The sequence below is a fragment of the Nannospalax galili genome, unplaced genomic scaffold (genome assembly GCF_000622305.1).
Source record: "Nannospalax galili isolate Female #2095 unplaced genomic scaffold, S.galili_v1.0 scaffold253, whole genome shotgun sequence".
In the NCBI taxonomy this organism is placed as follows: domain Eukaryota; kingdom Metazoa; phylum Chordata; class Mammalia; order Rodentia; family Spalacidae; genus Nannospalax; species Nannospalax galili.
The window spans coordinates 5373508-5389763 of record NW_008335287.1 but is presented as its reverse complement, the minus strand read 5'-3'; the positions used below and the strand labels follow the sequence as shown (position 1 = coordinate 5389763).

Here is a 16256-nt window from a genome sequence, read left to right as displayed (position 1 = left end):
AGTAATTTATTTTTTCGAGTCCTTGGTAAACTATCTGATTGATAATAAATTTTATCATAACTCTGTTATCTTCTATAGAACCCTAAACACTACTAGGTACCCACCAAATGCAATTTGTCCTGTTGAACTGAAATGAGTGAATGTAAGACTTACATATTAAAAAGAACCACAGTCTTCAGTTTGATATACGAATATGGAAATGTCATAATGAAACTCTGTACTTTGTTCTTTTAGATAATAATAATGTTTTTAAAAAGAACTACATAAGCAGAAAATTATTTGAGAGGTAATTTGTGATTCTAAAAATAAATGCATTAGGGGTAACTTTTGGTTTTACCAGAATGTCCATGATAACATTTGATCATAGGTAGTAATAAATCACAGCTAGATTCTGCTCATGACTCCCTTCTAAATACTTACAACTTAACAAAGCATTTTAACTCAGTGAATGTTACTATTTTCACATTGATGGTACATCACCAGTATTGAATATATCAACACAACTTCACTGAAGTCATTGGTTAACTCTTGACAGAAGTAATGGCTTAATATCAATCATTACCAAATAACCCACAGTTTTATTGCTATTCCCTAACATTAAAGTGGAGGAAACTAAGTATCCTTTCTATTTCCTCAGAGATTTATAAATTGTCATTTGTCTGGAAGTTGATTTTGAGGATTTACCAATATGAAAGAGTCATTTTAAGAGTATTATGGGAGTAACCAATCAATCATCTTCAATTGGATTTAAGATCTACTCCATAGAATGGAGCCCATACCTGACATTGATAATCAGGTCTAGGAGCATGAGACTAGATAGGTCACAGGGCATAGAAAAAGGCCTAATACTAGTTTTCTACTAGTAGATATAGTATTAAACTGATTTCTAATGACATATTGTTATACCTGTAGATTAATACATCTCTCAGCTCTCACCAGAGAAGCTTCCTTAGGCAAGAGATATTGATTAACACAGAAACCCACAACTGGGAAACAAGCAGAGAACAAGAGGCTGCAGAGTGCTCATACCTGAATAGGACACCTATATTAACCTTCTCAAAGCTCAGGGATCAGTATGGAAGTGGGGGCAGAAAGATTCTAAGAGCCAGAAGTGGTGGATGACCACAAGGAAACTGAGTTTTTGATACAGCTGATCAGCTACTTCTATGAACTCACAGCAAGCTCAAATCAGACAAAATCCCAGCTTAGTAATGGGGAATTATGTAACAAACACTAACCCCACCTGATGAACTATTGACAACCAATACCTACTGTGAGGGGGCAAGTCAGTCTCTTTCAAAGATTGGACTCTTAGTAGAGTAACCGGACTCCAGTGGTTAGACCCAAACTGAAGGATATTTGGGGACACGAGTTAGACTCTATGGGCCATATACACATATACATATCTGTATATATGTGTGTATATATATGAATACATTAAGGTGAGCGAAGAGGAGTAAGAGAGGTGGTGCAAATAGGGGAGGGACTCTAAATATGAACAAAATGTATTGTATGAAAATTGCAAAAATTTTATTTAAAATATTTTTATAATTTCTCACTTGTATATAATGTCTTTTGATCATATTCTCTTTCCTCCTGAAGTAATCTTGTGATTGCATATTTATTTAATGGTGATTCTTCTAGAAGATGTAGCCAAAACTCTAAAATACAAGAATCACTCCAAGAAGGGGAAATTCACATGGGGAGATTCCCTGTTTGAGTAGTAATATATTCATGACATAAGCCAGGACCTTCATGTTCTTAAATCTAATCAAAAGAAGTAGTTCTCTGACCAAAAATGTCAACTAAAGATAAACTCCTAAAGTCATGGAATATATAGGTAGTTTTCATTGTCTTGTATAAAGATAGTCATATTCTTATTTCAAATCTTTGAATCTCAGTATATTGCATAGTAAAAAATATTCAATCTAATTCTTGTAAAAGAATATTTCAAGATATTTTATAAAGCTAGGGTAATTAACTTCAGTTCCTGAAATGCTACTTGTATTGTAGATTGTTAGATCATCACCAGACGGCATGTCTGGAGTACAGTATTTCAGATACCAATTTTATTTTCTTTTGCATGATGGCTTATCAATGTGTGTGCTTTTAATTTAAGCATCTTTATATCTTTCTGAGAATACTAACATTATATTGCATTGTTGAGGTGTACCTTTATAGAGCACATTTCTCTTGGCATTAATTATTAAGACATGTGACACTTTGCCACATATTTGGCTTTACTTGGCAGAACACAAGGCAGAAATTCAATTTGGGTAAATAATTAACTTAAAGTTTTCTTATTTTTATAGCATATAATGTTTCTGCAAAACTAGCTTCCATTTCTGATCTGTGCTCTATATTCTTTCAGGTCTCTTTCTAGTCTTCTGCTATACACTAAAGCTAATGTATCTAGCATAGGTCATTCTTTAAACCCATTAGGCACTTGTTTTTCCAAAGCACCAAGTAGAAATACGTTATGGTTATTGTTCTCAGGGAGATTTCAGTGGAACAAACTTCAGGGGGACAAATGAACATATTTGCATCAGGAATTTGGGGACTAAAAGGAACAGGAAGGGCTGTGAATGAACTCAGCAGGTGTCTTCAGCTGTATTCTGAAGGAAAATACAAATGACTCAAATTATTAAAAACGAGAATACTTGTTCTATCACATAAATTAAAATGTATTTATTTGTCAGTGAAGATTTATGGAATGCTTAAATAAATGTTTATATGCATGGCAGTGACGGGAAGAGACAATACTTCTGCTCCCACTCAGCACACAGTTCAGCAGGAGGATGGACAGAGCTTGAGAAGAGGCCCAGGTCACCTAGACCTTGATTAGAGAATGTCAAATACAATTAGAGCAGACTGTTCAGGTGTTCCTTGCTTGCATGGCCAACCTTTTGACATTGTGACACAACATTGTCATCAACAAAGAACACACTGGAGCTCTATATAGTTGAGTTACAAAATAAAATTTCCAAAAAAAAAAAAAAATCTCACAATGCTTTAAGAAAGTTAAGGGTTTTGTGTGGGGATGTGTTCATAGTTGTATGAGGGCATCTGTGGCCCATGGGCTGTAGGTTAGCAAATCTCTAAGTACAGAGAAAGGAATATATACTTGAGTCCATTATGTTATAGGTTTCAAAGAATCATCATTGTCTTGGAATTGTGAACCAGAGAAAGAAAGAAAATCAGTTGCCAAATTCAGTACTGTATGTAAAAATTGATGGAGACTTAAACTGAGCTCCAAACTGAGGACTTCAGTCATCGACTCCAACCTCTTGAAATACCAATTCATGCTCCATTTTACTATTCTGCTGAAGCGATCTTCTCTTTGAACATGTACTCTGTTTTGGAGAGAAGATAGAGACTTTGCTATTCCTTCCTGCTAGTCTTCTTTTCACAAAAGTATCAGAAGCCACGTTCTTAATTATTTTTTTCTCACTTCACTAGTAGTGGTATTAGTTCTCTTCTTCAAGGAGAATTCTGTGATCAGGGTACTGCATTCGTAAATTTTTGTAAAAGTCTCTTTCCTGTAAATGTATCATTGTGTTAGCTTCCCTTCTTGAAGCAGACCTTTTCATACACCCACATCTTGTTGCTCCATCATTTCTTCCCCTTTGTGGCTGTTAGAGTCATGGAATATCTTCATCCACAAATTCCTTTCCCTTTCCTCTCTTTTTGCCTCATTGTGAAACTAGCTTTCAAACAGAGAAATAATTTCACTGACCCATTAGACACATTCATAATTGTCTTCTGAATTCTTACCACTAATTGTCTGATGTGGTGTGAAGTTTCTATCTCAAACCCTTTGTTGTTGTTGTCTTTTTGTTTGGTTGCTTTTTGTTCTTTTGCTAGCTTTGGTCATATTTAATGACCTAAATGATATTCAATATCTTTGTAATAACATTAGAAATTCAGCCTATTCATCAATTAAGGTGCTCACTAGCAGTCACGGGAATGCTGATATACATATTATCCATAGTTATATATCACATCATGATGATTAATTTTATTGTCAAACTTGGTACAACCTAGAATCACCTAGGAAGAAGGTCTCAATCAGGTTTGTCAGTGGGCATGACTACAGAGAACTGTTTTGATTAAGTTAACTGAAATGGGAAAACCCAGCCTACTGTGGGTGGCACCATTACGTAGGCAGGGGGTCATTAAATGTATAAGTGGAGAAATCAAGCTGAGCACAGGCAAGGAAGCAAATGAACATGCATGCATCCATTTAACTCTGCTTTGTACTATGGATATGCTGTAACCAGATGTCTGCTATCCTGTTACTGTGACTTCCTCATAGTCAAGTGACTTCCTGATAGTCATTCGTATTCTAGCCTAAAATAAACCCTTTCTCCACAGAGTGGTTTCTGTCAGGGTATTGTATCACAGTAACAAAAATGAAACTAGAACACATTATTTACGTAAATTTTTCTCAGTCAATTTTGATGAAGCATTTAACCAAACAAAAATTGTATCAATGTAGCAAATAACCTCCAATTGATACCCAATAATTTAAACCTATTAGCCTTAACCTATAATTCCCTCTTCTTCAGTATGAGCTGGAGTTATCTACTCAGTTACGATAATTAGAATAAATTGAAACCAAGTAAAGTCAATTCATAGATTAAATTATAAAATTTGCCAGAGTGCATTTTATCTCTGTATTGTGTTGCTTTTCTTTTGAAGGAAACCTGTTCCATGATATGAGACAGTTCAGTAGAGACAGATATTCACATACCAAAGAACTAAGGGAGGCAAACCTCCAGACAAAGGTCAGCAGAAATAAGTCTCCTCAGTTCAATACCTCTGAAAGAAGAAGGCCTAAAGAAGCACAGGCGTGAGCTCTAATGTGTATCCTTCCCAAATTTATTTATTCTTTTTCTCTCTTTCTTCTTCTTCTTTTTTTTTTTTTGATGCAGGGTTTCCCTGTAGCCCCAGATAGACTGGAATTCACTATGTAGACCAGGCTGGCCTCAAACTCCCAGAGATCTGCTTGCCTCTGCCTCTCAAGTGCTGGGATAAAGGCGTGTGCCACCATGCCCTGCTCCCAAGTTAATTCTTGAAATTAGACTTGAGTCCTTTGCTGGCATCCTGATAGCAACTGCCCAAGCAATCTTGAGTCACAGGCAACCAAATAAAGTGTAGCCATATTCATGACCCATAGAAACTCTGAAGTTATAAATGTTTATTGTTTTAAGCCACAAGTTTTGTGGGAAGTTTGTTATGCAGCAACAGATAAGTAACATAACATATACGACTTTATTTTGAAGAGGAATCTTTTCATTTTTGTATTGTTAGATAATGGTAACTTTCAACAATATTTTCCTTTAGTCAAGATGTGAGCTAGAGAGATGGTTAAGAGCACTGAATGCTCTTACAGAGGACCTAGGTTCGGTCCCCAGCATCCACATGGCAGCTATCAACTGTCTGTAACTGCAGCTCCAGGAGATCCAGTGTCCTCTTCTGGCCTCTGTAGGCTTTGCATGCACATGGTGTACTTACATACATGCAGGCAAAACACTCCTACGTATTAAATAAATAAATAGATAAATATAAAGATTGCAAGATGTATTTACAACTGCTCAAGAAATAATAAATGAAATGAGGGTATTAGGCATCCAGGAAAAGTCACTTAACCAGGAATGCAATTTGCAAAATGAATTATTATAGATATGTTCTAGGCTTACAGGTAAAAGAAGGTCTGAGTTAAGTCAGTATGTGGAAGTATGGAAAATTTAACTACAGACAGTATCTCTGTATTCAAGTGCAGACATATCTTGGAGATGTTACAAGTTCAATTCTAGATTAATAAAATGAAATAACTATCAAAATCTAGAGTATCAAACATTTTTTGCTTCCCCAATGTATATGAGACTTATGTTTATGCTATAATGCAGTCTACTAAATGTGCACATGCATTACACCACTATACAATAGACATGCCTTAGTTAAAATACTTTGTTGCTAAAACACACTAACAATTATCAGTCTTCACAGAACGTTTTGGTGGTAGAAGGTCATATTGTGACGTTGATAGCTGCTAAAAGATAAAGATGGTAGTTGCAGAAGGTTGGTGGGGCTAAGCCAGTTTCTTAGAATAAGACAACAATGCAATTTGCCAGCTTGATTTGACACTTTCTTTTACAAAAAACATCCCAGTAGCCTATGATGGCAATTGACAGCCTTTTGTTCACAACAGAATTCCTTTCAAAATTAGTGTCAATCTACTCAGTCATTCCTTTATCAACTAAGCTTCTGACGCTAATCACTTAAACCTTTTGTTGTCATTTCAGCTTTATTCAGAGCATCTTCAGCAGCAGATTCATCTTAAGAAACTAGTTTGCTAATCAACAAGAAGCAACTCCTCCTGTGTTAAATGTCACATCCTCATAGTGAATCGTTTCTAGGTTTTCAATATGTTGGACACCAGCTGAGCAATCCCCGTGTATGGTCGCTGTAGCCTTACAAAATGTGTTTCTTAAATAACTATACTTGAGCATCAAATCTGTAAGCTGACCGTGGCCTTGAGAATGGCCACAGTAGCAGGCAGGGAAGAGGAACAATGTACTGTCACCATCGGAGTTCCTGGGTGATCAGGTGCATTGTCACTGAGCAGTAATGTTTTCAAATGAATCTTTTTTATTTATAGCCTATCTCCACTATGAATTTCACAACTTCAGCGAACTATGTTTAAACGCTTATGCTGTCATTCAGGATTTGCTAATCTATTTATAGAGCACTGAGATAGTCACATACACGAAAACACATAAAATGAAAACAAAGCAGAATAATTTTTGAATTCACATTTTTAATGTCTTTAGGAGTTCAGGGATGGTATGTGAACTTCTGTTTAAGCGCAGTGTCACCAACTATGTAACCCTTAACTGCTCACAGGGGTGTTAATCTGACCTTTGGAACTTTGAAGCCAGGTGTTGAATTATCTTCTATATCTATGAAAATCTTTCCACTGTCTTAATTCAGGATAACCCTGAGCTGTCTACATTAAGTCTGTTGTTTACCTTCTCAATCATCTTAGGCACATCTTCTGGATAACTTGCTGCAATTTCTACATTGGCATTTGTTTCACAGGGAACTGTATTATTTTAACGAAAGCAACTTATTTCCTTAAACCTTGTGAATCAACTAGTTCCAATTTTCGTCAACCTCTTACTCTTTATTACCCATTGTAGAATTGAAGATAGCTAAGGTCTTGTTCTGTACTAAGCTTTGCCTTAAGGGAATGTTGCGGGTAGTTTGATCTAACAGAACGCTGAACCCTTCTTCCTGTCAGCAACACATGGGCTTTGCGTTCTTGTCATCTGTGCACTCACGAAGCAGCACTTTCTATTCTCCTCATGTGCTTTTCCCCTGTGTTGACAAGTTGCTAATGGTTTGCTTCAGTGATCTTAGCTTGTGGTTGAAAAATAGGGAACGTGAATCATTTGTTAACATTTACAGGCCATTTTAGGGTTGCTGATTGTCCTCCTGTGACTCCTGCCCTAAGAAGGCCTAAGGAGAGGGGAGAACCGTAGAACAGCTGAGAATGTAGCTGTCAGAACACATTCACTGATTCAGTCATCTTCTGAGGGCATGGTCTGTGATAATCATAGGATATAACAATAGATACACCATTACTGAAAATTATTGAAATATTGTGAAAATTAGAAAACATGACACAAAGGAAGTAAGGAAGTCCCTGCTGTTGAGAGAATGTCACTGCAAGGCTGGAGACATGGCTCAGGCATTAAGAGCACTGTTCTTGCAGAGGACCCAGGTTTGATTCCAAGCACCAACATAGTGGCTAACAACAGTCCCATAACTCCAGTCTCAGAGGAGTACAATGCCCTCTTCTGATCTCTGCAGGCCTTGCATGGCATGGGTGCACTTATGTATATGCAGGTAATACACTCATACACATATAAATAAAAATACCTTAAAAAACATAGTCACTCACAAATATGAAAGTTCCTGAAAAGAATCATAACTTCCATTGAACTTTCTCCAGACTGATATACAGATAAGACTTCTAATGATGTGGAGGGGTTGGAATGTTGCAAATTCACAGTCAAATTATCTTGAGGCACCTTTAACCCCCACAATAGCCATTTATTTCCCTCCTCATATGTGACCTAACATCTTTGTGATCATTAGGTAAATCCTTTGGCATGTAATAATAGACCTCTATATTCCAACCAACCAAAGAACTAAAAGTGCTGTCAAATAGCACCTGAGGCCCAGAACAGTTTCCCTCACTTTACTGTAACCCACCTACCTACTCTTTCCATCAATGTGTTTGAAAAGTACCTTAAGTTATTAATTTCCTTGCTCTCTTACTATAAAATCATTTATAGTAACTGTCACTTAGTTGGAGCATGGAGTTTGGGGTAACCTAAATCTGTGTTCCTGGTTATGATCACTCCTTTTTAAATCCAGAACTAAGTATCCCTTATCTCCTTGCAGGTGAGAGTTGTGTTTATGCATCAACACAAACAAGCTGGATGCAGAACTGCCCAAACTTTCCATTTTTAAATAATGCACTATTTGAGCCATGATAACAGAAAGGATGACAGAACAAGGTATGTCTCTATCTCATCAGACTCTAGTTTACTATCCAGTGTCTGAAACAAGCATATTTACTTAGATTCTAGTAAATTTTGTCCTTGTTCCTTGCTTAGAGGGCCCACGCAATAGACTCAGAGCCTAACCTGAAACTTTGGACCATGTAATGAGACTGAGAAATGGCACCAAAAGGATCAAAATGAAAGTAGCTTACTCAATAAGAGAAGTCATCCTGCTAAATTGTCAGAGTAATCACATTGAGAAGTCAGCTGGACACCCACTGTGTAAGAATGCTGGGGGCAGATGTGGATCAGCATGAACTTGGAGCTCAGAGATATAGAGACTTTTAAAGGAAGCCATAAACAGGCTTGTCTCAGATACCAGGTATATATATATTGCCTTAAAGTATATCAAAGTACTGGTCTTAGAATCATTTACTTAATTTTTTAAACTTGTTCCTAGATAAATTGGGACAGAACACAGGACATTCTTAAAATATATTTAAAAATACTGAATAAGTAAAATACACATGATCAACTGAAAAGAATAACTAGACCCAAGCTAATCCTACTCTTGTTAATGATCTATTATCTTCTGACAATAAAGTAGAATAGCAGTTTTGTGAGGAATTGTCCTTCACATTCATGACTCGTGAGACCATGGTTACCAATGTCAAAGCTTTCTTGGTGCCTTTTCAATCTCTGTTCTGTTTCCCAATAATTTTATACATTCCTTTAGTATTTAATATCCTCAATTAAAAAAAACTCATGTTTTCCATGTGTCCAAGGTCTGTGATAACTCACTGGGACCACTAAATCTATACCACACACTAAACTGGGCTTTCAGGACCCTCTAGTAAGTCTTCCTGCAGAGCAGTGACTGGCTGACTGTGGGGTCCAGCATCCCAGGCTGAACTATGGCTTCCGTGCCTATCAGCTATGTGATGGACATGATAATCAAAGCTCATTTTACTTCAGTTTCTTATGTGAGAAACAGGATAATTATTTTAATGAGCATACGTGCTTATTGTGAACGTTAATAGAAATAATCCACAAAGTGCCCTCTATTGGTGTTATTTGAGTTTTGGATGAACCAAAGCCTGTGTCTGCCATATAATAGAAAGTAGCAATTATTCCCTTAGAAATCCAAACCACAGCTTTTTAAGACAAGAATTATTGTTCCCATTGTACATGTGAGGGAGCTAAGAAGTAGGTCTTCCACATGACTTCTGCACAGTCTTCAAGTAGCTGAGTGCTTCAGCTAGGTTCTACTTTATGTCTGTTGTTCTGAGCTTGAGGGTGTTTTCACTTTTCAATGCTATGTATCCCTGCTGTCACGTGCTGTTCTACTGTGAAGAACACTGATTAGTAATGCAGACTATGAGGTGAACGCCAGCACAGCATGACTGAACAATCCACACTAACTTCTCAAGGTTCAGTTTTCTTCACCATAAAAAATGGTCAGTGATGCTCACTATTACAAATTCCATTAAGAGAATAGCAGATTAAATCGTTTCGGAAAGCACTTGGTTATACCCATAGCATTTATGCCACAATTGCATCCATGGGTCTTTCTTGCCAGAGGGGTTTTTACAGTAGGTTACAGGGTTCACAGATGGTAAGGCTTTTCACTTTCTCCCCTAGCAGCCTGAAAAGAACCTTCTGGTACTGTGAAACCTAGCCTTCTGGTCAGTACTGACTCAATTCCTCCATGTCTTGTGACCAGTGACCAAAGTAGGGATGTCTTCAGCAATAAAATCTTACAATCAAGTTATGATAGGCAACCAAGAGCAATGGCAACAGTCTATGATGTTTTGGGGATCTCTTGGGCTTCTCTGACCAACACCTAGAAGGGAGGTACGTTATACCTGGCACTGGGCTTTTTATTCAGCAGCCTGTGGTCTCTGGGAGGAGCATTAAGGCCTGTGAGCTTTGGGAACTAGGTGATCAGAGGACACTGACAGCATCTTAGTTTGCAGATCTAGGCAATCATTTAAAACTCAATTATGGCATCCATTGACTAAAGCTGTCTTCACACTATGTGAAACTTACTTTCTTTTGACCAGTTTTACACAAAGTAGAGCTTTTGGCCATCTCACCTATATGTTGTCCGTACATGTGGTAAAAGAAGCTGAGACAGTACGCGGTGTTTGTAGGTCCGTATGGGTTTTTGGGAGCTATGCTGAAAACAGGGCTGAGAAGTCGAGCCTTTTCACCTTCCAGTCTGGGTCGGGATGTCTCGATGTACATATAAAAACCTTAAAGCAGATAAAGCAAAGTGTTCACATCTATTCTTATTAAGAAACAGGAAATGTCAAACCACTGGGAAGTTTCAGAGCTTTCATAGGAAGGTTGACAGTACGGTTTAAATCTCTTTTATAAAATCTGTGTGTTTATTCACAACTAATCATGACGCTAAGAGAAGAATAAAATGAATAAAAACCTGAGAGAAATTAGAATTTTGAGTTAAATTGGCAAAACAAAAGTTTTTAAGAAACCTCGTCTCTCAACTATGTATATCACAGAGCACTGAGAAAACATTAACGACCACAAACTTTGGAGACACCTAGAGTGCTGACACTGTACATAGCATGCAGTGTTTACTCACAGTACTCAAATGCAGAGCCCACTATTCCCTTGTACCTCACGATAAAAGCACTTTGAATCTAATGCTGTGAACACATACTGCATGCTCTCTGACCTTCTTTGGAGCCACTGCGATCAGCGTTAGGTCCCGTGTTAGGTGTGTATTTTGTATTTCTTGTTGCCGTACTCTGTTTTGTCCAATCGAAATTATCTGTATCATCTTGGGTGAACAGACAAATATTACCATCTTCAAATCCACAGTGAAATTCCCCTGTTAACAAATTTTAGTTAAATTAATTAATATTAATTAAATCCAATATTGCGATGTTTTATTAGAAAAAGTTCAAGCAGTATGATGCAATAATACTGCAACAACACCATAATGGCACCAGAGCTTTAACGGGTGCAGTTGTGACCAAACGTAAAACTAATGCAATCTTAATGAAAAAGAGAAGCGATTTTTATTGGCTTATTTTACTTATACAGAGCGACGGGTTCATTATGACATTTCCACACACATGTGTAATGTTTTTTGACCACACTCACTTCCTCCATTACCATTTCATTTTGTCTTTCTGCTTTCCGCTTTCCTGTGAGTCCCCCTTTTAAGAGTGCCACTTTTTGTATGAAAACATCATCTTGTAACACAATTAAAGCCCAAAGCTTTTGTCAGAAACATGCAGAAAACTTCAGTTAAATAATATAATATATGTTTGAATGAGACCAGAGAATTTTTCTAACTCAAATTTGTATGCATAGGAAATATTAAAACAAAACTAGAAAATGAACTTTATAAAACAGGAGTGGTGGTTCACGCTTATAATCCCAGCACTCCAGAAGCTGATGCAGGATTACAAGCTGACAGGCAGGCTGGATTGACTACATACTGGGTGCCAATGCAGCTTGTATTATAAATTAAAAATCTGTTTTAAAAACAAATAAAAAACAAAATGAAAAGAAAGCGAGCTTTACAAATTTACCTAGTACATTTTAAACATGTATACCTTGAATGTATAATTTTCCATGCCCAGTTCTAGAAATGCTTTCCTATATACACAGTTGCAAAAATGCGGTTTTCTTATGGCAAAGTAATTAATAGGAAATTATTGTGGAAAGCAGTCCTTCTTCGTGCTTGATATGAATTGGGGATTTCCAGCTGTTTGACACCCACTTGAAGTGAGTTTTATAAGAAGACTTTATGAAGACCCAGAGGAAGGATTTCTTGGGTGCCTATCATATGCTGAGTTCAAAAACAACTGAAAATTGAGAAGGAATCATTTTAAATTTTCTGTTAAATGTGTGTGGCAGCGATTTCTAAATTTCAAAAGTTTCTTATTGGGATGTAGCCTGCTTGAAAAATGTATAAAGATGAGTTGACAAGGTCATTCAGAAACATAAGCTGTGTGTGTCACTGAAAATTTTAAATGCAAGGATTCTGAAATCTCAAGAATCTTGACTCCTGAGAAAACTTGGTTTCAGTCAGGAACTAACTAAAGTTCAGGGGCTGGAGAGGTGGCTCAGCGGTTAAAAGCATTGGCTGCTCTTGCAGAAGGCCCAAGTTTGGTTCCTAGCACCAACACCGTGGTTAACAATAATCTGTATCTCCAGTTCTAAGGGAATCCAGCCCCCTCTTCTGACCTCCATGTGCATTGCACAACAAAGGTGTACTTACATTCAGGCAATGCACTCACACATGTAAAAATAAAAATAATAAATAAAATATTTTTTTAAGTAAAGCTCAGCTGGTGTGTTGGCACACACCTTTAATTTCATCATTCTAGAGGTAGAGGCACGCAGACCTCTGTGATAATAAAGCCAGCCTGATCTACACAGCAAGTTCCAGGCCAGTTGGGGCTACAGGGAGAACTTGTCTAAAAAATAACAACAACCAAAAGTTAAGTCTAAAGAGATTTCAGATTCCTTGCAATCCACAAAGAATGAAATCTCTAAGGAATCTCCATTTGGATACCTTACACCCTTGCAAAGGGATAGAGTCATTATATACTCTAGGAAATGGAGAGCTTGGTCGGGATCACATGTGTGAATTAACTGAAGCCCATTGACACCAGTGAAAATACGGGAAGGCTTTCTCTTAAAAGTAAAATATGTTTTGGGTTTTTTTTAAAAATCAGATTAAGAAGTGGCTGTATGTTTTTATATTTATTTGTATTCTATCTTGAGTGACTATGTTCTGGATAGACACTATTTCATATAAAATATTTTATTTTGTAAAGACTTACTTTTATTTATGTGTACATGTGTGTGTGTGTGTGCGTATGTGTGTATATGTTGTATGTATATGGGTGCCTGCAGTGGCTAGAAGAAGGTGTTGGATCACCTGGAGCTGGAGTTCCAGGCAGTTGTGAGCCACCTGATGTGGGTGCTGAGAACCAAATTCATGTCCTCTGGAAGAACAGCAAGTGTTCTTGACCTCAGGCTCTCTAGTTCCACATAAAATATTTCAGATATGTATTTCTGGTACTGATTTTAAACCAAACAAGATATAAGCTTTTAATGCTATCAAAATCATGACATTGGTTTCCGCAATATAAACATACTAATGTCTTAGGTACAATATGAAGTTCTGTTAGTTGGAAGTTTTGATCTCATGACACCATTTTTAACTGCTTTCAGTTGTTTAACGTCATATTTTATGTATGAACAAAAATGAGGGCCAAAAAACAAATTGAAAGACATATTTCCATTCATAGAACTGTTGTCAAACCTTATGTTTACATGTTATTTAAAATTAAATATAATTTTGTATAAAATTTATTTGAATAAAAATATTTGATAGATAATGCAAGTGCACTAAATTACATAAACTTATCAAACATTAATGTAACGATGAGTATTAAAAGATCACATGAAATAATGAAGTGAAGTCATAGAATTTCACAAGGTAGAGAACTGATGACTGACTACATCTATTTTCGCCAGTTTCCTGATTACAACATGGTTTTTATCAGTTTCAAGACATACAAAGAGAAAAAGAATTTTTAAATGTTCTTCATTACATGATCTCCAACATTTTGTTCTTTTTCCATGAATTCTTTCCAAAATGGTGAAAGAAGAATTTAAAAACTCAGGAATAAGAAGCTTGATGCTCATGTCCCTGTTGTGTCATCCTATGTCTTTTAGCAATTCCTTAGAATAGTTTTCCTTGAAAAATAAAATATTCAGAACAACTGGTATTTGAGATTGAGGTTTTGTAGTAATTTCTCTTCTTATGTCAGAGGGAAATAGGGATGTATGTTTGGTTAATCATTGTTATCAACTATATTTAAGACCATGTAGGAGAAGCACACCTTTGTGTATTAGTTAGCGTAACTGAAGAGAGGCATAACTGAGAAGAGATGATTCACCCTGCGGTGGGTGGTACCATCTCAGGGGCTAGGGTCCAGGACAGAATCAAAAGTGAAAAAAGGGAGCCGGATGAGCAATGACATTCATCTATCTCTGCTACCTATTCTCAGATTCCCCTCCATGCCTTCCAGTCTTGATGGACTGTATCCCTTCTTAAACCAGAGTCCAAATAAATTCTTTCCTTAAGTTGCCTCTATTAGGAATTTCTCACAGGAATGAGGAAAGTAACTAATGAGTAAGTTTAGAACAGTGGCTTAATCATCTTAGCATATTTGTACATGATCCAATCTTCATCATTAATAAAATATGATTTTTCAAGTGAAAATATACTTACTCAAATGAGGATTCACAGGTGCTGGAAGAAAAGCAGATAAAAAGTGTTAGTCAGGCTTGGATGTCATCTATAAATAAAAGTTTTATCAGTCTGTACTGCATCTCACAGTTCCTTACCAAACTTCATGATCTTCCCAAGGTAGCAATGGAGAATTAGGTCTGAAATCCATTTTGTTCTAGGAGAGTGAATGCAATCTACTTTGGAGCTTAGCAATAAAAACCTCAGAGTACCAAAAAGATCAATGCTAAATAGCATGGGGGAGTTGTTCATTTTCCAAGGGATGGAGTTGATAGCTTTGGTATCTTAACCAGTGCTAAACAAACCCAGAAATCAAAAGAGATTGATGGTAAGCTAATCAGTAATCCAGATTTTTATTAATAAAAGCAATTATTCAACAGAGATTATACTTTTGTTTTCTTGCTATCGCTTCTTTTACTGAAAATAATGTGACATATGTAAAAATAATGTAATTCTCAATTTATGTCATATGTCCCAACACAAATAGTTACATGAGTGCCATTTCATTTAATTAAATTAAAAAGGATAAAGACATACACACACACGCAGAACACAAAGAGTTGTCAGATTCTATGTTTCACATTGTACGCTTTTTGTGCACTGAAAGAAATATTTGCTTCAGAAAACTAATTATGTTTTCAATACAAATGCCAATTGATTTTCACCCAGTGGGAAATAAAAACTTCAAATTTTACTGAGTAACAAAAATGTACCTAATCTACAGGATAAAATGAACTGTGTGTGTACCTGTTACACATGTCGTACCTATTACAAAGTTACCTTTGTAAAAATTTGCAATTATAAATTTGAAATATTGTGTTAAGTCCATAATTTCTCTTCTCTTCATGTTTTCATGTTAATTTATTGTAAATATATATTACAGACTGAATCCTGAATGTGATTGTATTTATGATATGAAATTTAGGAAGGTAATTTCTTATTTCAATGTGACTGTGTAGAAGATGGAGCTATATGGAGGTAACTTAAGTTAAAAGAGGTCACAGTATGTAGTTTTAATACAATGGGTTGGTATCTTTTTAAGATGAGGAGATGTCAGAACTCTCTGCCTTTTGAGATTACAATGACAGGCCAGAGAAATAGCATTAATCGGAACCTAACCATGCTCTCTGATCATGTACATCCCAAACTTTTCAACTTTGAGAAATATGCTTTTGTCTTTTAATACAACATATAGGTTTTTTGTTTTTTTGGTCTTTTTGAGACAGGGTCTCCCTATAGCCTCAGCTGTCCGGGAACTCACTATGTAGACCAGGCTGGCCTTGAACTCACACAGATCTGCCTGCCTCTGCCTCCCGAGTGCTGGGATTAAAGGCGTGCGCCACCACGCCCGGCAGTAATTTTTTAATATTTTATTAAAA

The 16256-nt window shown here is 36.5% G+C and overlaps 1 protein-coding gene across 3 annotated transcripts in view; it reads right to left on the bottom strand.

Annotated features, from left to right (window-relative positions):
* Mdga2 (MAM domain containing glycosylphosphatidylinositol anchor 2) overlaps positions 1-16256 on the bottom strand; it is an 899633-nt gene that overhangs the window by 24176 nt on the left and 859201 nt on the right. For all 3 annotated transcript variants that reach the window (XM_008829871.3, XM_029561983.1, XM_029561984.1), the window contains 3 exons: positions 14860-14880; positions 11275-11430; positions 10673-10831 (listed from right to left, as the gene is read on the bottom strand). In XM_008829871.3, the coding sequence (XP_008828093.1) occupies positions 10673-10831; positions 11275-11430; positions 14860-14880 (336 nt within the window). The remainder of the gene's footprint in view (positions 1-10672; positions 10832-11274; positions 11431-14859; positions 14881-16256) is intronic.